At 35.9% G+C, this 26796-nt stretch overlaps 2 protein-coding genes across 3 annotated transcripts; one reads left to right on the top strand and one right to left on the bottom strand.

Moving 5' to 3' along the window:
* Nucleotides 1-468: 468 nt before the first annotated feature.
* Nucleotides 469-13805, bottom strand: Smp_024370 (hypothetical protein). The gene is made up of 9 exons (XM_018789692.1): nt 13511-13805; nt 13389-13479; nt 12200-12277; nt 10806-11073; nt 9488-9720; nt 5571-6035; nt 3584-3662; nt 2498-2563; nt 469-845 (listed from the first exon to the last, which is right to left on the bottom strand). Exons 1-9 carry the CDS (start codon nt 13795-13797, stop codon nt 700-702), a joined length of 1713 nt encoding a protein of 570 aa, XP_018655109.1. The 5' UTR covers nt 13798-13805; the 3' UTR covers nt 469-699.
* A 6742-nt stretch (nt 13806-20547) lies between these two features.
* On the top strand, nt 20548-26467 carry Smp_024360.1 (translocase of inner mitochondrial membrane 50-related; the record flags this gene model as incomplete). 2 transcript variants are annotated; one of them, XM_018789690.1, is made up of 9 exons in its annotated part: nt 20548-20799; nt 20834-20865; nt 20898-20919; nt 20953-21011; nt 21046-21165; nt 21202-21306; nt 22134-22392; nt 24468-24571; nt 26268-26467. In XM_018789690.1, 9 exons carry the CDS (start codon nt 20583-20585, stop codon nt 26358-26360), a joined length of 1011 nt encoding a protein of 336 aa, XP_018655107.1. In that variant the 3' UTR covers nt 26361-26467. The 2 variants fall into 2 exon arrangements, with proteins under 2 accessions (XP_018655107.1, XP_018655108.1); XM_018789691.1 differs by lacking the exon at nt 26268-26467 and having other exon boundaries at nt 20583-20799; nt 24468-25255.
* Nucleotides 26468-26796: the final 329 nt, after the last annotated feature.

Genomic DNA, 26796 nt, shown 5'->3' with positions numbered 1-26796 from the left:
TGAAGGTAACACGCACTTTTTAAAGCGCATATAGTAATGCCAAGAATGAACAAGAAATATGTAATATATAAGTACAGTTAAAAAGGCTATCTTAACAACAAAGAACAAGTTATAATCATGTTTAGTACCGAAGCCAATAGTGAGCAAGAATCATGAACACTGTTTCCCTATTATTAATATGGTTGGTGAAAGCATGTTAACAAATGTCTTTATTGTGTGATATACAACGAAAGCATTAATAGAAACTTGCCTCTAACGTTGAATTCATATAGAAACAAAAGAGCAAAAGTAAATGATAAGTATGGTAACAATAAAAGATAACCAATTAGTGAAATTACATGACAACTTAAGTGAATAAAATTTAAAGAGATGAAAAAATGAAGTTGAAAAAAGCACTAGTGGCTCAAATTAATGACATAAAATTACATATAGATATAAATATATGTGGTAAATCAAATCGTGTTCAATTTTAATGTAGTGAAAGCTGTAGACATTAGACAAAACTGAATTGTAACTTGTTAAAAGTAATAAAATGCATACGCTGTCCAGCATATTCAATTTGAGAATTGGTTATTAATGCCAATAAAAATTTAAGCTTAAAATTCACACACTAAGCATTGAAAAGATTTTTAGAAAATGCAATATACTTTGTAAATTAGGATGGAAGCATGAGGAAAAACGATGAATTATGAAAGACAATCAAGCACATTGCGTTTGCATTGATGTCGATAGGAGATGACTACGATGTTGATTTTGGCATGAAACACCATTTAACTTTTGGGCATCATAACACCGAAGAGGTTCAACAGTTTTTATCCAGTTAACGATGTCATTAGAATTAGTAACTGAAATTCGAAAGAAAAGATATACTAATAGTCAGTTATGAAACTTTAGATCAATGGTGTATGTATTCAAATCCCAACTATTGATTCCATGGTTATAAACCAGTTAAACCTGATTTGATCTAGATAGGTGGTTAGTAATTACAATCAGTTCTAGGACAACTTAGTTGGAATTTGTAGGTTGTATTTAACGCAGAGAAATGTTATCCTGTATAAGAATTTAACTGATTCCACTCCATTACGGCTTAGCACTATCAAAACCAAACAATTAGAGCTAATAACCTAAATTACACAGAATTTACTTGCTTCATTTCTTCTTACTCATAAAGAGGAAATGAAATGACATACATGGTGATCACTCCACAATTTATGAAGTACAGTACCCCAATTAACCGTTTTGTCTAATTATCACAATAATAATAAACAAATTATAACTTAACAGTTATATTTAAGGCTTGACTTATTTTTCCAAGAGTAAAAATAGTAACCATAATAGGTAGTAAGGACAAGAATCTGTAACCCGGCAGTTCATAATAGAGCGATATAATTATTTAATAAGAATGAACTGGAAAATCATATATGATTAGGAGAGGATAATATTTCTTCATGAACGGACACTTAAAAATGGAAAAAATAATAACGGTAAAAATGTGTCATAGATGAAATAATAATTTTATTAAAAGATGTGGTCAGTCATTTATAATTAGCGTAGAGATAACCAAAAATGTGTGTCACCTCAAGTTGTCATACCATATCAGCGAACAGAGATAAAATTGACAAGATTACTAAGAAAGTCAACATAATAGTAGTATCAATCATATTGAGAAAAACTAAACATTGGTGACAAAATCAGTTGACAATAACAAACGAGTGTTGAAAATGTAGAAAGATAAAACAATCTGTCGCTATCCTTCAACTGAACATAATGAAAACGACAAATCATTTTATTTGCCAGGTACTTGGATATTAAGGCTAATTATACTACCTAGCTGCTCAAAACGACCAAACACACCTATATTACAAAACTTAAGAAGAAAATATGACTACTGAGTAACACTTGCTTTAAGTTGGCTTTGAATGTCTCTGCAAAAATATGTAAACCCAAACTTTTAAACTATGTTGTTATTAGGACGGTGAATTCGGGAAGAATATTCAAAAGAAATACAGATAAGAATGGGGAAGAGTTGCTAATAGAGAAAGTATGTACTACACGGGATGACGATTGACGTTTTCTGATAATGTGTAATTGTCATGAGCAGCAACAATTCATTATCAAATTGTAAGGTTTTTTTAATATATTACTCTACTGAAAGTTTTGATTAATTGATAGGGTGGGGATTAATGTATTACTTTCGATAGCAAACTATGAAACTTGTCAGATACAGATCTAACATAAAATATTTCGGTATCTATATGTGGTAACACGTCACCTAGTTAGATACGGTTTAAAACTGTTGTGACGACTGTAACTTTTCCTACGAATCTATCTGAAAGATATAATTGGGTCTTTTTTCACCATACAGATAGATTTTAGTTTTATTGACTGAGTATTAGGATCTAAATGTCTACATAACAGCAATAACTCATTTTAACAACTTAAAACGGTAAACAATAAGAGAAAATATAAGAAATTTACATTGGTTTGATCAACTCACCGTTCATTATGTAACTTTCGAGTAATTTCTCTATTTTGGGGTTTTCAAGAACCGCAGCATATAGAACTACGAAAAAGCAAATTGGTTCAGGATTAACAGTTAAGTATACGTACAAAATAATTAAACTCGAATATCAAATAAACTAAATGAGATAGAACTTAATATTCCATACATCTAGTTTCCAATAGGCAAGGTTTAGTAAACATGCTACACAACGAATCACTACAATACATCTATGATGGGAAGACATGTTTAGTACGGACAACCATTTTCTAAATCCATGCCAGAAATTCAACATACTAATCAATCGAATAAAATAAATGTTTTGAGGTGTACAGCGAAAAAAAACAAGTAATCCATTTGATTTCTGTAAGAGGCATATAAAAAGCTAATTATAACAGTAGTAAGCTATGTTGCTTGCTATTTCTGATTGACGGAAAATATATCACAGTAGTTTAAATGTTTTAATTGGATTGATTAATGACAACAGGAGACAATTTTTCGCTTATTAATAAAATCTGAAATTATTTTTACTTCTAACAATGTTATTTCCTGTTGTTACAGGCTGAATCACTTCTTTATTTTATAGTTGAATTCATGAGTCAATTTCATATTACCTAGAACTAAAGACTTCCATTACCTTTTTCTCAGTTCCTTGAGATAGGATTAGTTTGCAATTATCATTTTTGGTTATGTACACTGAAATGTTGCATTAACTAGTCAGTATATCATAGACAATTTATGACTTGACCCAAGTTACTACACCTTACAGCAGTAGAGCGAGATAGGAAACTACTTAGATGAAAAGGACGAGTGAAAATACTGTTCACTAAACTGTAACGACAAATATAAAAAGTGAATGGGGAAGAAGAATCAAAAATATGGAACAATATTAAACTTATCATATCAAGGAAAATCTGCAATAAATTCAACTTTGTCATTTTGACTGACAAACTACATAACCTAGGATTTCTAATCGCAAGTGTCGATTATTCCACAGATTTATACATGAAAGCCTGCACCTTCCTATATAGCTAAGACTAGTAGACATTAACTTTACGGGCTGATTTCATTCTAAAAACTCACTTTGATTAAGTAGACGTAAATCTTGTATGGAAATTCCAACACCCGGTTTGATTCGATATGGTATACATAAAAGTAAGGACTAAAAGCAACAATAAATAAAAAAAACAATCAGTGGGAAATACAAAAGGATACCGATGGTCAATCCACGAATGGGGAAATAACCAAACATACGCGACATACTTTTGTAAATTTAATTAGTAACCATAGGATTAAAGGTGATGGTAAGCAAAATATATCAGAGGAACAAAAGCCTGTTAACAACAGTATCGAATTCTGGTTTCAAAATGTGTCAATAAGTAAACCAGACGAGAATCCTCAAAAAAACCAAGATTCTCCTGAAACCTTAGTAAAACAAGTGGCCAACTAATTACAATTATAAAAAATAACTGTATTAGGAACTAAATAAAATAATTACTGATATAAGTACATGAGTAGATAACTGTAGACAGTAGAAAATTCACCACGAAAATATTTCTAGCGGATAATAAAACATTTAATACCTTGAGTGTGTTTTTTATAGTGATAAAAGTAATATGTTCCTCGGAGTATTTATGTGTAGGATAAAGAAATTTTATTTTGTTGAGCAACCAACAACTGTAGGTTAAAAGTTGAAATCTCTAAAGAATAGAATGTTTAGAGCAGGAAAAAACAGTACGCAAAATGACGTTTTCAGAAAATCGTGAATGGTGCAGAAAGGAAATGTACATCAAACCCTCAACACAGTAAGAACTGTCAAAAGTTTAAAAAAATATAAGAAAACAAATCAATAATGAATTTCCGGAAACTTTAAGTTCTATATCTGTTAGGGACTTGGATACTTAATATATGGTTCGTCTTCATTTTTTCACTTAATTACTGAGATTATTTGAGTGGACCAAGTATTTAGCAACCATTTGAAATAAATTAGAAGTAATGAAAGAACAAAGGACCAGGTGGTAAAAATATACTGCCGATAACTATGCCATAGAAAAGTGAAGAAAACACAAAACATGTTACTTTTTTCTTGTAGGCATATGTATACATAATATTTGTTATGAAAATTAGTTAAAAAGTTATTTTATGTCTATCGTTTCACGATAGAAAAACCTATTACTTATGGAAGCTTATGGTAATGTCAGTCAGTTGCAACGCAGAACATGGCAAGTATGTACATCAGTTTAAGTTGCCATATTCCATCAGCACAAAGAGATGAGATCACCAGCCTAAATATGAGAGTAGTAGAGGTAGTCGAAAAGATTAGGCATAGAAGATTCAAGAGGACATAAATTAGTGAAATAAGAAGACTAAGGATATCAAAAGCTTAGAAGTTAGGGGAAGGCAAAGAATGGATGCACCTGCACCATCGCAAACGATTTTGAGCCATGTCATTCAAACTCTTTAATCACTAGTTAAGATAATTAAGCAGACCCCAACCAAGTAGTCTGGACCCATGAAACATAGCGCAGTTCAATTGTCAGTGGCTTGATGGACTTATCTTAAGTTTTGGTTTGGCCACCCCTAGCTTGATTTCAGCTTACTGCTGCACCACAAAACATCGTTCGTCGACGTAGGTGGTGGTTGGGCATACGTAATACATGTCCCCATTACCTCAATTGAAGATTTACTACCTTAACAACCGATTACCCGTCTTTGCCTAGTACTCTATTCCTAACCCAGGCATTGCTTACTCCTTGGTCCCAAAATACACGAGCGATGCTTCGTAGACATTGATAATGGAATACCAGTAACCTGAGAATATCCTCTATTCTTAATAGTTATGTTTCACATTCATTAAGTAGAATGGAGTGAACTGATGTGCAGTAAATTCCTAAGTTAAATAAAAGTGGTGAAAGCGGAGATCGTGACGAACACTACTTGAAGTAACCGATTCCGATGACATTTTACCAGTAGTGTTTATGATAGTGTGAAGTTTGGTAAACATGGTTATGAATTATTCCAGATGCCGATAAGTTATTACTACGTTCAACAACAAAAAGATCATACTTACTCGGCTATTTTGTGGTTTACCATTTGGCCAATTAGTAGAGTTGCACAAATTCACGAGAGCTTCATATCGTATTTTTGCTTGTCTGGTAGGTATTGATTTTATGCTTTCTGAAGATAAATCAGCACGTTCAGATAGATGTGATTCATTTAGTTGTTTAGAACCAATCGAATTGACTGAGTTGGAAACACTCTTAACATCTGAATTATTTGTCCTGTGAACATGTATTGGTTGCGTTCTGGGTCTTCTTAGTTTTGAATGAAGATTAAGGGAGACCACATAAGCAACAGAATTATTTTGTAAATCTAAATGAACTGAATTCACTGGGACGTGCCCGTTTGATTCATTTCTGATAAGTGGTGTGGTGTCTGGTTTTTCGATATTTGAAGATCCAACTAACGACAGTGTACTAGAAGCAGATATGTGAGGTCTTTTAGTAAACCAAGGAGTAGTGACACGAAACAAAGTCTAGAGAATCAAAGAGATATTTTCTCAATGACAAAACATGAACAGAAAATAATTATTTTGAAGTTGTATATTTCGCTATAACAGAAACTGACAATTATCACACAAAAAAGAACAACACTTAGTAACCTGTTAGTGTTCAAATGTGTCAAACGATATGAGCCATGTTGGTAGATGCAGACTATTTGATTGGGGTTCGTGCAACTAACGTAACTGATGGTCGGATACTCTGAGTGACATGGTTCAAAAATGATCACAATGATGTAGGTGTATACACTCTTTGTCTTCCCTTAAAATGTGAGATTAAAACTACTTTATACCTTTCTTTCTACGAACTAATTCTTTCTCCCTGTATTATATCCTTATATAACATCTCTCTTTTATATATTACTACCATTGAAGTAACGTCTATGAATTTGTTGATCATTTTGCTGTGCTAATGAGATGTAACAACTTGGACCGATGCATATATGTCCCTGGTCCTAGGTTGTAGCTGACTGACTGACTTAACATTATACACAGAAATCGGAAAATCGGGAAAATGAAAGTAAAGATAATTATTTCACTCAAAAATACGCTTCTAGTTAACAAATGCTATGAATTAGTCTTTCATGATTTGTGAAGAACAGATGTTCAAGGATTGTCGAATTAGTGAGTCAAATGCGTCGAATAATAAAATGTAATAATACAATGTCATATACCATTATTGTGGCCGAGTGACGATTGCTTACGAGATGAGATTGTTGGGGAAAGTTCTCCATTGAACTGATATAAAGAGACAAGACAGATGCCTGACAAAATACTTTTGCTGCTAGCAAAACTATACGCTTACGTAATGAATGCTGAACACAAGAATAAACGTTAAAAGTCAACGCGCGAACGAATGGAGGACATTGCAAATATACGTCACTTATCCTTTTATGGAATTAATGTCTTACTATCGGGGTTAATTTTGCCTCTTCATATCAAGAGGAAACATGATAGATCGAGAAGAAGCAAAAAACTCAATTGGCTGCGTTTGAAACACTTGAATAACTCGTAGAACTGTAAGATCTCAACGGCATATCTTCTATGAGTATCCAGATACAGGAAGGGTGAATCATGCTGATTTTCTATATTAGATAAGTGAGGTCAAGTGAATGGCCACACTCGAGTTTTGTGCGTTTCATATGAACAGCAAATCAATTGTACAGAAGTTTAGAGTGCTGTCTAGCGAAGCCGGTTTTTTCATCGAATCCAGGTTCCACGCAGTTTAGACTATGGTTTTAGAAGACTAAGGTTAAAACTGTCAGATATGATTGTTAGCAATGGTTAAGCGTGAAAAAGACAAAACCAGAGAAGCACGGTTGATAATAAGAGCAGGGAAAATATTAAGGGAACTGAAAAGGGGTTTTTATTGTCGAAAACGTTAATTCGATCACTGTCAGTTGTGTTGGCGGTTGTCACTTTCACGATACATTCTCAAAATCAATTGCATTAGATTATTATGTCACGAACATCAGTTTTCACTATGTTATAGACCGAGAAGTATTTGGATAAAACCTAGTCATTCAAATGAAACATTATGTTTTCTAAAACAATTCGTCTTGAATATATGAGTGGTATCTATGGAACGAAAAACAAGACCAAAGTCGAAAAGCAAATCACTTTTACATAGAAGAAACATGTGGAAAAAAAGCAACTACTGCAGACTAAGTTAACTATGTCACGAAAATCATTCAGGTTTGTTATGAAGCAAATTACGAATTCACGAACATCAAGTGCTTTGATCCCATAAAAGTAAAAACCAATTTTTATTAGGCATTCACTTAACACTTCTGGCAAGGATAGTATACATAGTTGAGAATTAGTTTGTTACACGACCTATTAAAATTTTTTCCTGTCACCTAAAGATAGGAGTGCAAACACATTTTTGAGTGCCTCGAACGCTGGTAAAAAGACTAGATATGGGTGATAAAACTATCCTACCCAACATGTTAATAAACGTAATCTTGTCGTACTGATGTATGACAATGGCATGGGCACTAACCTAAGGACTGAACTTATAAACTATAGATCAGGGCTCTTGTCAACCAACTCACAAAATGTATATGCATGCTCGAACTGCATAAACAGAGATACACCACTACTGAGGTAATTATTTACTACGGAATAATAGGACATAACAAAAAGGTCGGAATCAAATTTAAAAAGACAAAGGATTTTATGGTAAGAATATCTAGAGTATACTCTGTAAATTTAAATTATTTGTAGGACTAACTCATCTGAGAAACGTTTATGGAAACTAAATAATGATGAATGATGAGATATTGAGATCCTGTCAGTCATAACAACCAAATATGAGCAAAACTGTTTATATCAAAGGAAGAGGCAGATAATACCACTGATTTGTCATATCTTAATAAAAACGCTTTTTTATTACAGGAAACCTAAGATTGACAAAAATCTTGGAAAAGATGTTATAGCCTGAAAACAGACAACATGGTACATATATGTGTTGTGACGTGCAGTGTTCGGAATCTGATACTAATACATGGTATGCTATGAGCTAACCCCCAACTGACTACTTGAGAGAGAAAGTGTATGGAAGTACGGAATAAAATACGCAATTACTTATTCCTATATATGCCAGTCTATCCTTAGAAAATCGACCCGATGACCCTAATGAAATGCGATTGTCTTTTAATTCACTTATGAGTGCCATAGATTGGCCCTTTGCTACTTCTGATTGGCTCTCCATATCAATATGCCCAAATCAAGGTTTGATTTAATTGTTTAGAAAAATCCGGTTATTAGACAGATGATACACATGTTAAGGTTTTCGTTACTCAGTAAATAAAAATTAATATAACAATCTTGCGTGTTTTTGTATTTATTGGGGAAAAAGAACCTTAATTTGGCATTTAGCCTGAACAAACATTAAATGAGTGGTTTTAAAACTGTTCATAATTCCTGACAAATTGATCATTAAATGACAAATGATTGTAGAGATCCTTACCTTTACGTAGATTTTAACGAACCAAGTTGTACACAAAACTAACTGTCCCCTACTGATTAGCCACAAAAATCGGGATGAGAATTCGCTCTATACATAGTGCTGATTAGTGATCACATTACTTTGGTAAAAAAAAATCACCTAAACTAACGTCCTTATTGATTTATCGTCAGAATTTTATTATATTAGATAGCTTAAATTGTTTGATAGTTGACAAGTGGGAAAAAACACTTTATACATAGTTATTTAGTACTTTGTCAACTTGTTGATGTCTATTTCTTTTTGCAGTGATGTTCAAGATTCTCTGTTTTTATCCTATTTCTATGTATGTGTTATGTTATGGTAGGATTAGTAGTTTCAGTTTACCAGCTATTTGGCAGGAGAAACAGTTTGGAACACCTTATAAATAAGTATCCATAAATCTAAATTAAAAGTGAAAATCAAATATAAAAGCCCTCACTTTGGAACGAATCAAACTTTTGGCTGTTGCTAGAAGAGCTGCTTTGGATGCCTGAGTTTTTCGCTCGTGGACCAAGTTAAGTAATATAATAAAGTCATCGCTGGCTTCACGAAGCATTAAAAGCTCGTCTCGTTCCGCCAGAGAATCCACTAAGCAATCTGAAAGTTGCATAATTTCGTCATTCATTTGCTGAGCATAAAGCTTGAGAACGCTGGTTTTTAAATTTTGAAGGTCTGAAAAATTATTTAAAGTCAAATACAAAAAGGCTTTTTATGAAAATAGTTTCCCTAGTAAAATTTTGAGGCAAAGATGGGAATTCACTTCGTTTCGTTTGTTCTAAAACTTACATATATGTATTAAATTATCTAGATAAATAAAATGTTCCATAGATATAAATCTGTATGTTACATGCATAAAGTCGTTGAATTCACCAATAATTAAAAAATGCTAAAAAAAAGTTGACGATTGGTGGCAACTTTACAAAAGTCAGGTTTAGTTCGTGATTTTGAGGGTACCATAAGTTAACAAACGGGTCTTATTCATTTATGCTGAGATTTTTTAGTTGTCAACTTATCGGGATTGATATGGTTCCGGAGACCGGCTGATTAATCATGTCAAAAACAAAAACATTGCATTGACTAAACATTGATTTATGTGTTGTTTTGAGCCACATTTTTGTTCAGGCTTTCCAAGCCGAAGTAGGCGAGAGAGATTCAAGACCAAAAATCTTACAGATAGAAGTTGAGTGCGTTAACCAATAAACCATCCTCTACAGTCAAAATAGGTACTATGACAGACCACATGTAAAACAAAACCTTGCATTGGTACACAGAAACAAGCGATTTTTAAATACTTTTATCAGGATCTCCATTTGACAGGAACACACAGAGTTCACCATTAGTTAGTCAGGAAGTGGTGTGCAGAAGAATCCTAAAAATCCTTAGTGTTTGCAATGAGTTCACTAGGTACGTAGAGGAGTTAAATTGAGGATTCAAACAAAAAGTATTAACCACTTTGAACTACGAGTGGCTAGGGGAGATTCGCAACGAGTGCTAGAATTATTTTTGAACTTCCTGAAATTTCATTTTCTCAAGACCATTTAAAGCATCACTAGTACTTTTTAAAACAATATGAAAGTCGTAAAATGAGTTTTATTCCAAGCATTTAGAAACCACTTTTTAATCATTTCTTTAGAAAATTAACTGCACTAAGATCAACAATAAAGGGGGCATATTGTTTTACTGATACAAAGTCTGGATAATAGCTAACTAATTTAGTATTTCACTAAGTATAACATTTATACAAAACAAATACTTACCATCTACCCAACTTTGAGTTTTTTTCAAAGGTAGGGAAGGATGGTGGGATTGGAAAACCTCAAGGATGTTTTCATCATCAAAATCTTTAAAATAACCGTTTAGCTCTTCATCAGTGTTTGAGATTCCACTATCGGGGATTTGTGCAAATGTATTTGGGAAACCTCGATCAAGAGTTAATGAGCGAGGACTAACTGATACAGATGACAAGGATAAAGTAGTAACAGTGCCTCGTCCTGAATAAATAGATTCGTTTGAGTAATTTAATGCCTGTGGAAAAAACAAAGGTTTTAATGAATAAGTTGATATATATAGATAAAACTTAAGTGGTAATGCCTTGAACTAATCGGTATTCAAAAGAAGTGACTATAAATCATTGTGACGTTATAAATTTCTAATCCAAAACGTGAATGAATTAATGCACATACAGGAAAATAACCATTACCTTAAACGTAACTACCCGAATGAATCAGCATAAAACCTGGTGCAATACAAGCTTAAATTTCTCCCACTGCCTGAAATTAAGCTGCTTCCTAATACAAAGTACATTAGAAGCAGGATTCAGTACTTGAGTATAAAGCGCACACAACACAATCTTATTCAGGTCACTCAGTCGATGAATTTTATTCTAAGTATTTGGTCCAATCCAAGTAGAAGTACTAACGGAAAGACAAGCATTTAGAGGAACAAGGGGACTTTCGTAGCTATTCTGATGTGGGCCGGACAACTTCTTGCAGAATGTGTAAGAGGTTATTAAACATGAATTTCTAAAGGTATAATATTGTTGTAGAGTACGTCATCGACAAAAGGTATTGAAACATGTTTCACCTCGTTATCTTGAAACTGAAAGATAAAAACGGTGAGGAACGTCACTAAGTATTCCTGAGTTTCTCAAATCAACGGAGTGGGAACTCAAATCCACATCCATTCTGACCTAATAACGTATATCATAAAGTGCGTTTTTCAAGTTTACCATAGTTTTACGAACAGAAATATCAATAAAATTAAGTTGGATCCCAGCTTAAGCTACAAATCCACAATTTTTTGAAAGTGATAACAACTACTACTTAGCCTAATAAACATGTAGGAGTTTGCGAATAGGCACCCTTGTCTACACAACTGCAATTTCACTCGGAAAACCGAGAATCATATTTACTGCGAAGGTAACGGTTTGTAGTTTTATCGATGTTGACATTTGTTCTAGTGCTGCACAATACTAAGGAACAAATTTTGACTATATCATTGAGACAAACGGGCCTGGCTTCTACGTGATTGATAGCAGTTAGTCTGGTGATAAATAGTAAACAGTCTTATGCAACTGCTGAGATCTTGTAATGGTTTGCGATGAAGTCCACAAAGAGAACAGATAGATTATACGACTACCTAGTCAACTTACACTACTCGTTTGTAACAAGCTTGTTTTTATAACTCCATCTTCAGTAATTCCATCGGCATCTGCAAGTTCGAATTGATCCTGTGAGTAAAAGAATAAAGAAGAGCGACGTAACATTCATGAAAACAGAATAGTGACAAAAACGAAGTGAAAGTTGACTTCGTGCTTACTTCAATAATACTAGTGCCTAGTTGTTAACACTGACTTTCCATGAGCATACGCAAATCAGACCATCAAGAATATACCATGATTTATGTTGATGTTTTAAAGACCCCGAATAGATACATTGTCCATTCTATGGGCCTGACATTGTGAAAACGTCTGGGCTTCTCTACTCCTTAGGACATGATAGTAAAATAGGTAACGGGATAATAACGAGCAAGATTCCACAGAGCGCAACAACGACTGTTAATGGGTTACTTGAAGTGTTTGGTAAATATAATACTACTTTAAAATTAATGGTACGATTGTTGAGACCCAAACTATGTGGCTTGGAACTTCATGCACACACCAAAATTCACCAACTAGTCATCTTCGTCAAAAGTAATGAACTTTACGCAGTGTTCTGTAATATAAAATGGACCATGAGCAAGATCAACAAGAAATATCCAGCAGCCCAATCAGATGCAGTTTATGTCACATAACACCAACAGTTGTATGTTTCGTCACACGCCAGATATTTCGATAAGACATGGTGTTAAGTGATGAGTATGACTCTGGTTTAACATATGTATTTCAATTTTACCGATCTGGTAATGGGACATGCATATTAGTGTGTCAATAAAATACATTCGAATTTGACATAATTTCGAAATGATACCTAAAGTATTGATGGTATTTTTGTTGTAGTGTTTGTGTCGTGTGTGCCCTGAGTATTATCAAGTGAACCCAATTTCTTCTAAGGCATTGGTTTTGAAGGAAATACAACCATAAAAGTCATGCATTCGGCACAATTTGAAGTGAACTATGTAGGGATAAATTGAACTAATTAAGTTTACTGGTCAGATCCGGTTATTTTATACATGAAGCTGAAGTTGGTGGGGGGTAATAGGAAATAAAATTGCATTCACCTTATCGCACCATTTCTAAGTATGTTATTTAAAGAATTTATGCATTACACGAATGACTAAACTCACGTCATATGTATAGCATATGACTTACAAAAACACAATTTAGCGAAAAATAAACTTACGAGATCATACAAATTAACATTACTTGGTAAGTTGCGAAGCGGGTAAGACTCAGTGGGTACTAACTCTCTCGTAGCTGCAGCCCACCATTGCCTAACATGATTATGCACGGCAGTTCACTTACTTAACGTCACTTAAAGTTGGAACATTCCCTGAAAAATCACCCCTTCGTGCGTTTTCAGGGTCCACGTCAAAATTTTCGAAACAATGATATATCCTTTCGTCAAAATTTCCAATAAGATCAGTTAGTGAATCCTCAAAAGAGAAACTAGCATCAAATGGGATCGACGAAACTCGTTTTATTTGGTGGTCAGTCTCAGCTACCAATGAGGATGTCTCAGAACCGTCAAAATCATCGTATACACCACCACCCTCGAAAGGTGCTAGCGGTGCTCTGGCAAACAAATCCATACACTATGTGTTAGCGCCTATTCCTGAACTCATATAAACAACTCTATAACTCAGAATGATTATAGTGAATAACTTGAAATTCATCAGATTGTCTGCTTTTTTGTGTGGAATATTGACTTATGAATGCTTTCGTTTATTTGACCCTTCTAGTCAACGAAACCACCAGATGGACGACAGACAGTTTAATCAAACTTGAAACTTCCGAGAGATTGTGGACCGTCCGTACCTCGGGAGTCTGCATTTAGGTCATAGGAGAGAATTTAAGGTTGAGTATATGTAATGTGATGGTAAATAAATAGCTGTAATTAGTTCTGAAAACATTTGATATTATTCTGTCTGTTTTGATAAACACTTGAAGATCGTCCTTCAAGCACCAAAAGATCACGTTAAGACTTGCCAAGGTATCTTTTCCCTGACCGGGCTAGCTGATTCAGAGGACTTATGTTGGGGTACATCAACATGCATACGTTCTTCCTCCTATCCACCATTGCCTCCCTTCTCTACTCTCGAGTCATCTCATTGTTAGATAAATGATTACCACGACTGTGCCTTTCTCCTGTATTTACGCGGTTGTGGTGGTAAACAAATCCCCAGAATCTGTAGCTCTTTAAGTATTTGACATGTGATGCCGGACGCATTAGTTTTAATGAACTCACCTAGCTGAAGGCGCTTGGTCACGCATCCTTATCTGATCACGAGGGGATACACCATGCTTCAGATCTCCTACGACCGCTAGCCAGTTTAGATTGGTCACTTCTCAATATATCGATAGCCTATCAAATCTATCTTCCAACCTCATAATTTCTGACTTTTGATTTGACTAGACTGTAATATTTCGATTACAGTAGGTGTTACTGGTTTAGATGTTGTCAAACTCCGGATGCAGGGTCTCCAGTAAAATTATCTTTTCCGTGGTTCAGAAATTCGGTAGGATGAATCATTATTTAATAAAAAAAACTGGTAAAATATCAACATCAAGACAAGTCTTCTTTGAAAACCAAACTAGAGAATATATCATGCCAACTTTGTAACCATCGGGAGATTCATGAACTATCTCTTTCTGTAGTCAATTCTACAACCTACTGATTGCAACCATAGGTTACGTGTCAGATTATTCATGCTCTAATCTTAATAGATGTCCACAAATGTAGTTCAGCAATTGTGATGGTTTGATAAAGTAATGTGAAACAGTTAACAAATCCCAAAAATAAGTAGTTCCATAAATCATCAACATCAATTCAGACTTCATCAGTCCCACTGGACAAACTCTTATCTGAAGTCGCTTGGTAAATCATTCGCGCCAGATCTCTTACGGAAACTAATCAGCTTAGATTACATTCTTCTGAAACATCGACCATCATCTGAAAGTACCTTCACATTTCATCACTAATGAATTCTGCTCTAGCTAGCTCGAATAAAAATACAACCTGGAGAATAGTGCTGCCACGTATTTTATACCCAGAACATATTTAGCGATGAATCACGACGTGATCTGATGCCAAAGACCACAAACTGTTTGTTTTTCATCGCAGCATTTCGTACATTTTTTCTGAATATTGTGGTATTATTTTGTGTCCTCGAATATTTCCCGCATACCTCTATAGTTTATTCTTATTGTGTCGGGACATACATAGACGTATAAGGACACCCTCACCCACCACCCTGTAACTCATGTTATTTTAGTCTGACAAAATTGAGGCCTGGTTCTGCTATACGTACGCTGACTTCCACAAACACGTTATGACGGACCCACATGCACAGTTCCACGTAGCATTGAAGAAATCACAGTGTGATTTCAACAGGTACGCTACATGTAGTATGTTTACTGGTGACGTTCCTGAAAATTAATACATTTTAAAAATCCCGTCCCTAAACGTAGAGATCTAACCAACCAACGAAGTTTGCGCCAATTCTTAAGCAGTATCGAATTAGAACACGGCTCGCCAACGGAAATGTTACTTCGTATGAGGGGGGTCACTGACAAGCAAACGTTTGACAAAGGCCTTTTTAGCCAGCTCTTTTCTCTCTAATCTTCCCAAACAGCTGGAAACCGTCCTTGTTCCATTCCAAATTTACGCTGTAGATGCAATAGTTTCATCTAGTGACTAGACTCTGGAGATGAACAAAACCCTCAAAACCGAGTTTACTCCATCGAGGAGCCATAGTCGATCCAAGATGGAGTCACAGATGCCCATAATACGCTCACTCATTAACTTCACCTTTAACATGACCACAGACTATCAAGAACTCATCAAAGAGGCTCATTACGTAAAAGATCTTTTCCTGGACACGAGAAGAAGAGGTAACCTTGGTTGATATTAGTGCCGCAACTCCAATAGCAAGTATCCCAGAACTTCGAAAAGCCCTGGAATTTCTCTAGTCTGAAACCTACTAACACAGCAATTCTGCCCAAAAACTCCCTGATTAAAGCACATTAAAGTCAGCCGCAGATAGCTATGTTCACTGTCAGTAATATGAATACAAATGCTAGCTATCTCGTCAAAACTGGGAGAGATGTTACTATCCTTCTTGGAAATCATCTACAAGACAGGGTCTATAAACCACAGGCAAGAAGTAGGAAACCTATACCCATATACGGTAAAAAAGACATTTAGATGCGTTTACGCGATTATATTCACTAGAACTTTGTTGTCCCAGGAGTATCCACTAAATCGGTCTCACCTAACAAAGACTCCGAAAATGCGGCGTTACTGTAAACACTCACAAATTTCAGATCGAGAACAACTGTGTGAACTTTTTCACACTTACCATTGACGCTCATAGTATTCACCACCAGAAAAACAGACTGGGATTTTGGATTATTCAGGACAGACTACAGTCAAGTAATTGCAAATGCACAACGGACTGGTAGATTTTGCTGAAGGTCCATACCGAATTACGAATCTTCAATGAGACTCTTAACAGAACAACTTCATTGAAGTACGAAAACTGCAAAATCAAACGATAATGACAAAAACGACATTTATCTCAGTGAAGGATGGTATCCTTCAGTCAACTGTGCTTGCACAACAAGCCGTCAAACCACCCATTAGCATCGCTGTAAACGAATGCGAATCGGCAATCGGGGGAGTCCAACAGCAATGATCACTTAGAGCCAGGCCAATTGTTGTCATACGGTTGGAGATTTCAACACCCCATACACAAATTCAAGTGGACTTTTAGACGGAAGGCTGCTACCAACTGCTATTCAGTGCTCACGATGTCTTATAAACTACTCCCAGCTGTCTTTTTCAACTTTCCCCCAAAGTAGTTTTCAGGTGTTTTCCCAGATTTTATGTGTTATCGTGATATTGGCTGATATCGTTAGAAACAACTGGTGAAGCCAATAGTTGACAGAATCCCAAATTATGGATATCTTATGATTTGTCTGTCTAATCTATCGTACCTGACGTAGTCACATCGTTGCTTATACTGACTCGTCCTATATGTAGTTAGCTGTTTTAGTTAAGGCATTCTGAAGAGCATACATAAGATGTGGATGGAGTATAATATTCAGGAGAACGGAACACAAAGTTACGTATAATGACCGCACCTACATGGTAGAGCCATGCCGTACCAATCAAGTGTTACAGCATCAACCATTTCTGACCTTCCCCAAGTGCTAACTGTTGAAAGTAAATCCGCTCGGTTATTATACGTTTAACTTCAAGGATCGTACGGCTAGGAACTGATACAACTATATTGGTCTTCCACTAGAATTAACGGGACGTTTTTCTGATAAAAAGCAGTGTGACAATGTTGAGCGTCGGAGGTTATAAATAGAAAGATAAAAAAACTCATCGGGATTTGGTAGCCCGATTAATTGATCCACTGTTAGCTGACAGTACAAGTTACGAAAGGGCCGAATTCCACCCCAGGTATCAAATTTTATTCGCAAATTACAAGTAACCAGCCCGGATTTAGTTTGTTATTGATTATTATTACAATTACACAACAAAAACAATTAAACAACAAAAGTTCCAAAATACCAAACCAAAAAGTGTGGAACCGAAATATACGAGGTTGAGGTTGCAAACACAGTTGAAATTCGAGCAAAACAAATATTTCCAAAGCATAGTGAATTTGAGGATATCCAATGTATTAGTTACCAATCTGTCAAGTACATTTGGTCCACTCCGTAACATCAAACACTTGGTTATCAACCATTCCTAGTGAGACCTTATACTGTATAGCACAGGCAGTACCGTTTGAGGTGTTTTGTACTTTTTGTACGATTCGCTTGCTTTCTTGACTCAAAACCGTCTAAATTGACCACATAATTTGTGTTTTAGTGAATATTTAGTACAAACTACTTAGAAACTATTCGTAGGCTATACAGAGAAGTGTAGTCTGATGTAAACGAATAAACTCTGGTTCGTTAGTTCATGATTTACTCCAGATATTGGAACTTCGGTCGTTACAGATAGAAATGCTCGAATAACACATTTTCCAGAAGGTACATCCACTGATACAAAAACAAACATGTAAGATCAAACAGGAAAAAGAGTAGAGAGAACCTTAGCATTTCTGGTATAAAGTTCTAACTTAGAAAAGGCAAAAGTGTCACCAGCTTAATTGCTCAAATCGAGAAGTTAACGGTTTAACACAACGAACTTTGCTAACAATTAGGGGGTCAAACATTTATACAATCAGCGATAGATTCAGTCAACCAAAACGAATGGAATAAATTTGAGCATGTTAAGCAATATGAGAACCTCCATAGTCTCAAATGCTGGATTAGACAGAGGCAAAACTATAGTCATGAACCTCAGACTACATCCAAAAGTTTATCATGACTCAGATACTGTGGACTATATGACATCAGTTGCAAAGGAACAATAAATGAAGCGAAATAATCTTCAACAAATACATCGATAAAAGGAACAATACATACAAAGAAAGATAGGAGAATGGTTATTGGGAAAGGAGGGACGTTTCCCCATAATTTTCCATGAAATGGAAAAATGAATTCGACAGCTAGCACTGGTGATGTTATTAGACGATTGTAGCAGTTCTCACTGAAAGATGCGTCCGTTGTGAGAATCAACGTGAACCTGAAGAATTCCATTTGGAAGTATAGGTTTATTTAATACGGAGACAGGATCATATTTTGAGATGGGTTATTTCATCAGCTGACTGAAATACCAGGGATTAGGCTGGACTTCACTGCCGTGTATAACTATATTGTCAGTGGGATGACTGAAAAACTTTATGGCTCCCTTGCTCACACATATTTATACTTGTTTAAAACTGGCTGTCTTTAAACCAAACTACTAAGGCATAATGAGCGATATGTATATTTCTGCTTGTATAAATAAGCAGGTGTGATCAAATACCTATTCGCCAACTTACTTCAGATACCACAAATATTCAGAGTTTTACAAAGCCTTTGTTCGCAACACTCATATTCAAAGGACACGAACCCAGTCAATTAAGAAGTTAAGAATGAATAGGTTCGAAGATATATTTCGAAGGTTGTCGATATGCGAGTAGGGTTTGGCCCAAGCCGGTCAATACTTGCAAGTTATGCGTGGCACGGGGTATCTGTAGAATTATGTTCTACTTCGATATTAGTACTGACCTAATAATAGACCTAATCCTAAAATTGTAGATTTGTCATGATCTGACTACCTAATCTATAAAAGTGCAAATAAACTGTTTGTAGCACGCTTTGTTTTGACTTATCAGTGTTCCATATCGTTGGTGGATAAATTTACTAACGGTTACTTTGTTCAAGTATATAAGAATAGCGGCTCTTAACAATGGAGGGAAAAACTTTGGTCTTAAGCTTCTGGATATAGTTGCAAGTCGCCAGTTTCGATGATCTGTGTCTAACGATTGGGGGCCGCCTCGAGTTAGACGGGAATGATGTGACCAACTAGCTAACGTCGAAGTCACACTTCACACTTGTTACTTAACATGGATTGCCGTTTAGTACTGTGGGTACTCTGACGACCGTACAACACAAATAACGTTATTAAGGAAATATATTATTAAGACTAGGTTCGAAGAACAGAGTGCAACCTTTACAACATGAGCAAGTTCATGGCATGCAAATAAGTGATGCGTGTTGTTTGTCGGTGGCCTTGAAGAGGATCGGTGAACTGTTCAGTATTTAGTGACCCGGACACCAGATGATTTGGCTAGGGTCCAGTGAAATTTTATTGACTCTACACAGTCTACCATAAAACAGGACCGGGAGTTCGAAAGAATTAGTGTACAGAACTCATTTGCTACTACCTGGGACGTATTTTGGTTCTGTAGTCGATGTACCTTTAGACAGTTGATTTATTACGAAAGATCAGAGTTTAAGTGAGCGAATTGCGACAACAAACGGGCAGAAAACAACAAAGAATTACCTGCTTATTGTAAAGCCCTAATAATCGCTTGTACATTTTGTTGCAGTTTAATTTTCCTCAAAACCCTGAAACATCCTTGTAATCGCCGACAAGAGTTTGGGAAAATGAGTAAGGGAGTCCCAGTCTGAACTCATTCTCACCCATACAACGGTTCCTTCGAAGTTGGCTGAAGTCTGCTCTAGAATCAGTGGTTCCAGAGGACATGCCATGGAGATTACACATCTGTCAAACCAGTATTTCGCTATTCGACTACTTAAGAGCCACAACGAATAGGGAGTGTTCCGTTCTACACACAAGAACCATATATAAAGTCTAGTCACAAATATCAGTGGACAATTAGTTTGCCATCGCCTTGTAATTCAGTTTGATTCTAGTACAACAAAAGTTGGCGGGAATACGAACTGTGGGGAACGTGATCCGCAACTGATGCTTCTATCAGCAACGCGACGTTTCGCCCTGAACAGATGTGATAGGTGGACTTATTTCAAGCAATATAGTGCATATTACTCCATAGGCTCAAACGATTCATCAGAAGATAAATCTAAACAGTCTTGGTGGAGTGAGAAAAATGCATGGAAAATAGGTTGTTTTACTTTGGCATGTTCCGGTTTGTTTGCGGTTGGGTTTGCCGTGGCTACTTGGGGTAAGATAGATAGTGCGTTATTCATGTTTAATAGGTCCTCCGAAAAAGGATGATAACGGAGTCGAAGTAAGTGGGTAATTCCTAAATATTCCGATTAGATTGAAGACAATTTTAGTCGAAGTAAGCGACAAATACGTACCTAATAGTCCGCAGAACCAATTATCTGGGGTTACCTTTGTCGAACGTTCAGTTCTATGCTTGAATTCAACCAAGTAAGTACTCAGAGCACATACTCAGTGTCTGTAGAGCATAAAGGATCCTGTTAGTGAGAAACTCCTTCCAGATCCAGTACAACCCCCATATTACCAACCACCATATACTCTTGTTCTGGAGATGACCGATGTGCTTGTTCATCCTGATTGGAAGGTAACGTGTTATCCATAGTTTGGTTTAAAATGACAGTTCCGCTCAGGTTGGCGCTTTAAGAAAAGAGCAGCGTTAGATTTGTTTTTGCAACAGCTATCTCCTCACTATGAGGTTGTTGTCTATACAAATGAATCAGTAATGGTAAGCTTAAAACATTTTTTGAAATGTTAGTTTGGCGGGGTAAATAGGTGCACCTTTTGCATTGTTGGTATCAGTAACTTGCAATATGTACCAGTCAACGTAGACCGTAAGCTTATGTTCTTTCCTCTTCGCGTTCAGTTTTTAATGACACCGATAGTCGCGAGCAAACTAGTCTTTTCATGTTACATGCGACTTGTATAGGAGTGTAATAAGTGAATCTTCTGACGGTATGAATAAAATTTTTAAAGAACAAACATATGGGTGGTATTTTCTATGGTGATTTGGATGAATATTTTCCCGGATGGGAATGTAAGGGTTGATAACAACATTTAAAGTGATTGGGTACCAATTAGTGTACAACAGTTTAATTTTTAGCTCTTACCAAGTCCGAAAGACAAAGCGATGTGTACTTGCATTGTATTTGGCATATTTCACGCTCAAGGATTATGCGTTAACGATAAATAACGTCCTGTTTAAAAATGCTTCATTCCTTAACATACATAAGCAAACATGCCGCACATAAATCACCTTGGCCGGAATGATATGAGTTGGTCAGACCTGTTTTTGATTGATCGCACCAAATATTCTTGCTTTGTTCTTTTTCAACTTGGGTTAATTTAACTTAATTGTTCTCTGAAAAAGTGGCGTACACTGAGTCACGAAGCGTCAGAAAATTTGAAGATTTAATTTTTCTACTAATTGGAATATTACAAATATATTATTTTTTATTAGTCGTTTGGTTTTGTTTGTAACTGGTTACTGCGTGAATATACTCTGACAAAATCTTTTCAGTATTATTCATTGTAAGTAATTTCACTGTTTCGAAGATTGGAGGTCCTGTCTTGGCTCAGATGGATCCTCAAGGACAGTTTATTCACTTCCGGCTGTTTCGCGAAGCAACTCGCTATAAAGGAGGAAAACATATCAAGGATTTGTCATGTCTTAATAGAGATCTCTCCCGTGTGGTGTTCGTTGATTGGGATCCTGCTGCAGCTCAGTTGCAACCACGCAATTCACTGATTATAAAACGTTGGAATGGCGATGAGTCAGATAGAGAATTGATAGACTTGGCTGCCTTCCTAAGAAGTAAGTACAGCCCTTATCGAAATAGAGATTTTTGAAACATCAGTAACTTTTTGATATGAGGAAGCATTGACGTTGATAAGATTTGTGTGGCGCATATATATCTGGTGCCCCTTTGTACCAATATTTCTGTGTTCAAATAAATAAAATAATCGACGTTGATTGTCAGGCCTTGATTCCATTTATAAGTAAGCAACTGGTATGAGTTACATCCCCATTTCTTATCTTCTGGATACTTACGTTTGTTACCTCTCGTGGGGCATAGATCCCCAAACAGGGATTTCCAACCAACTACGTCCCGGGCTCTCCTTTCCAAATGCCAAATGCTGCTCATTCTTTTGATGTCCGCGTCCGATTTCCGGCCTAGTATGTGCTTTGGATTATCTCATATGTTTTCTCCGAGCATTTCAAGTTAGGTCTTGCTTTGTGATGCAGTTTGTTGATTTCCGTGAAGTGTGACCTGTTCACATTCAGCGTCTTTTTCTAATTTCCTCACCTGAAAGCTGGTTTGTTCTCTGACACAGTAGGTTGTCGCTAATAGTGTCTGGTAGATGGATCTGGAATATCTGGTGTAGACATCTGTTCTTAACTACCTGTACGTTTTTATGATGGTTGTAGTTCTTCAAGTTTCAGCTCCACACAATAGAACTGTCTTAGTGTTAGTATTGAAAATTCTAACGGTTTTGGTCAAGCTGTCTTGAGTCCCATATGTTCTTCAATTGTAGGAATAATGCCTTTGCTTTGCCGATCCATGCCTTCACATCTGCATTAGACTCCCTTGTTTATCAGTGGTACTACCCAGGTATGTTGGATGGTTGTAGTAAGGCTGCATTAGACTTTTTTAATGCTGCCTTTCCAGTTGTCCAGTGCTTCTTAACTTCAGTTTCAACTTGGCAATCGCTGAGTGGTGATCTAAATCAATATTAGCCCCTCACTTTGTTCTCAAGTCCTTCATGGACCTTCTAGAATTTTTAATAATTCAGATATGATTGATCTTTAGTGTTATCGGCTGAAAGACATATAGCTTTAAGTATGCATTTGCGAAGGAAAATGGGCGAGACTATAATTGATGGACGGAACCAATTAGATTTGGGGTAACTGGTCTTGGTTTTTAGCGCGGAATTCATTCATCCATTCGTCTAAATAGCGTTGTGGCATTTTAACTGATGTCACTTCGTGATGAAAACCATAAATCTAATTCCTAACCCTAACCATCAACTGTAAATCATAATCCTTACTCTTCAAACTGCTATATAACCCTCATTTAACCGTAGTAAGTAGGTGGACATTCTCTAGGTCACTAAGGCGTTGCTCAAAGGTCGTCCATAAATTATACTCAGCAGAAAATGGTTCCGCTCATAAAGATGTTGAGAGTACATAGATTTTCCAGTTTCTCACTTCTTATTTCCTTCTCCCAGTCCACATCGCCCTATGGTATTTTCATATCCCGTGTTGCCCATATCAACATTAGCGTTCAGGATCCCTATTAAGATGGTCAGTTCTCTTCCTACGATAATCTCCAATCTCATAAAACTGTATTTTGTCTATAAGTGTGTTGTTTAACTGCGAAAAAATCTGTCCAGCTGACTAGTCGTGTCTTTAATGTTAATTCATTACACGTTTACTCCATCGGGTCTACGACATTTTATCGTTGCTCTTCATAGATTGGTCAAAGTTAAATTCGTTCATTTTAGCAACCCCAAAATAGACATAATCATGACGCATCTAAAATTATCCTCCATAATTGTCTTATTTTTGTACAGAATGGTATGCTGATATCTATTTTTAGTAGTATGTGTTCTATTTCAATTTCTATTAGTTTTTCATGTACAAAACCATCGGTACCGGAAGGTTAGGAATGGGACTTTCTTAATTCCCAGGTTGAAGTTACAAGACAAACTCATGATGACTAGTCAACCACTATCAATTAATCTCGTATTCAGTAACTATTTAAAAGTCTTGTTCTGAAACCTAGTAAAAGTTGACGCTCCTTTCACCTCTAGTTGTTGCATCTTCAAATGCTCGTCAACTACCCTTATCATATGTTCCTCTGTTCTTAATTATCTATAATTTTCTAGTGATTGCAATGGGGAGTGTCGATGATGTTCGCCTTGTGCTAGATTACTATAGAGAGTTTGATGACCCTTTAGCCTTCTTCCGTGAAAAGCATGAAGAACTTATGGTAAGTCTATTTTGAACTTAAATTTATTCGTTTGAAACCATGCATAATTTTGTAGTGTTGACAGACAAACTACAGCCAAAAAATAATTTACAAAGCATTTGTTTCAAACGAAGCCAGGTTTTTCAGCTATAATTTTGAACTATCCACATGGCGTTGTATCTCCGACATTTCTCATTCAGACCGACATTGAGAAACAGCAAAAGTGTTTAAGAGTGGGATATATCACGCTGTCCTGTTATATAATAGATTTCTTTTATTACACCACCATCAACGTAGATTTACGATCATCTTGACTGTTTCCAATGGCTGACCACTCAAAGTAAGTTATAGATACAGGTGATAAATAGTTTGTTGGTGGCTACTTTTTTGGAGGTTTGTTCTTCTTAGAAATAGGTTGCGATCTGCCCACCTTATTTCTAATATGTTGGTCTCGCCTATATGACCCTTTTATGTGACTATGTTTTCGACCTAAGCACTCAACTCCATACTTATCTTCAAAACATAAAGCTATATGGTACGTTTGAGGAGATTACGAGATCACCTAAAATCAGCGGACGGAACGACGGATTAGCAACACAAAGACAAGACAAGCAAAAATATTTCGATGCGTCCCAGCTCTGATAACCAGAGGGAGAAGACTAGGTTCAGATGAGGGAAAGGTACATTCCACAAACAGCCAGAAGCACTAAGGAACCAAGCACACAACTCAAGCATGCATATATATATATACGGAATGAAAAGGTCCCTAGGAAACGTCACAAAATAGCGTCTTAAAAGCGACAACGAACCAATGACATTTAGGGTCTTTCCAAGTGGGAAGTACAGTCTGAAGGTAAAAATGGGCGCTCTTGGCTGGAAAATGAGAAATTCAAATTTCCAAAATGAAACTACAAAAATAGGACGCTTATCAAGTGACTTCTGGGAATCTAGCATCCCCAACACTATCTTAGTTTAGCGAACTGTCCATTACACCTTTTCTGTAGTTAGCGAGAGGATCATTATAGATTATTTATTTAAACATGAACATTGGTACAAAGGGGCACCAAAATATATATGCGCCACACAAAAGTCAGATTGTGAAGAGATAGATAAAAGATTAGTATGATAAAAAAGAACAAAAATAAGTAAAAACCAGCGTGTAAAAGTGTGAAAAAATGGTAATAGTGATTCGAGAAGCAGTTCAGGATGAATTCTTCCAGTTAAAGAAGTTCCTCTCACTTATATGAAGAAAGTAAAAAATCACAACAGGACCGCCATTGGCATCTCTTCCGACCCATGTGTGACTGCGTTTAAACCCAGTGACTTGAGATCGTTTATATAGGGCAGGATTTCCACTATAGGCGAGCTTTTGTGAGTTGAAAAATAAAGGATTACACAGAAAGCTAGTGAAAGAGAATAGACAAATGACGGAATATAAAATAAGAATGAATGTTACCGGATAGTTGTGAGTATGATTTATGAGAATGAAGATTGAAGCGATCATGGCAAAACCACTTTCTGACTTATATTGGTAGTATGTGAATGAGTTGTTCTGTGATTTCGTAAATATTGACCAATGAAACCTATGTAACCGTACGCTAGTAACCGTCGTATAAGAAAGTACTCAGTAAGTTTTTGATGGCTCCTTCGATGACTGTTTGTTTTTTTAAATTACCCTCATGTTATTCTGGGCTTTTTCCAACTTTTATTTATTCAGGAAATTCAAGCCAAACGTAAACAGGAAACAGAAAAAGCTTTATCAAAACGCATTCGACCAACATTTTCATTTACTGGTATGGCTAGATCCTGATATTATTGATTTTACCAGCAATAACATCTCATAACGTTGTACAGGAATGATCCTCAAGGGGATTTGGAAATCCTCTTGTTTTTATATAAATATAACCTTATGTGCTTAGATTTTTCACTTTTGAAATCGTTTATGGATCTATAGTTTCCTACTCGGGGTAATTTTTTAAATTACAATTTGTCAAGTATCACCATACAATTCGGAGCAATTCGACTTCATTAGGTCAGTATATTTGCTCTGTAATTTGTTGCTGCTTACTTTATACTTCCACTATTGCGAATGTGACACTTGATGAGCTTGTATAAATTTTCCATTTGGAACAATATAGAATAATAATGAGTGACATTTTTTAAAGGAAGAGTTGAAATGTAAAAACGCCATTTATCGTATTGCGAACTTTTGTAAAACGGTAGTCGGAAAATATGAAGCTATCAGT

This window comes from Schistosoma mansoni, chromosome W (assembly GCF_000237925.1).
Source record: "Schistosoma mansoni strain Puerto Rico chromosome W, complete genome".
Lineage (NCBI taxonomy): Eukaryota > Metazoa > Platyhelminthes > Trematoda > Strigeidida > Schistosomatidae > Schistosoma > Schistosoma mansoni.
Note: the sequence above shows the minus strand (reverse complement) of the source record. Positions and strands in the feature narration are given on the sequence as shown.

Excerpts from the sequence above, each read along its gene's own strand:
- Smp_024370 (XM_018789692.1), bottom strand. The coding sequence starts at position 13,797 with ATGGATTTGTTTGCCAGAGCACCGCTAGCACCTTTCGAGGGTGGTGGT. Across the intron at positions 13,480-13,510 it reads CCAACTTTAAGTGACGTTAA|GCAATGGTGGGCTGCAGCTA; the intron begins GTAAGTGAACTG and ends TAATCATGTTAG. Across the intron at positions 3,663-5,570 it reads GTAAACCACAAAATAGCCGA|TCCTTACTTTTATGTATACC; the intron begins GTAAGTATGATC and ends TGTTGCTTTTAG.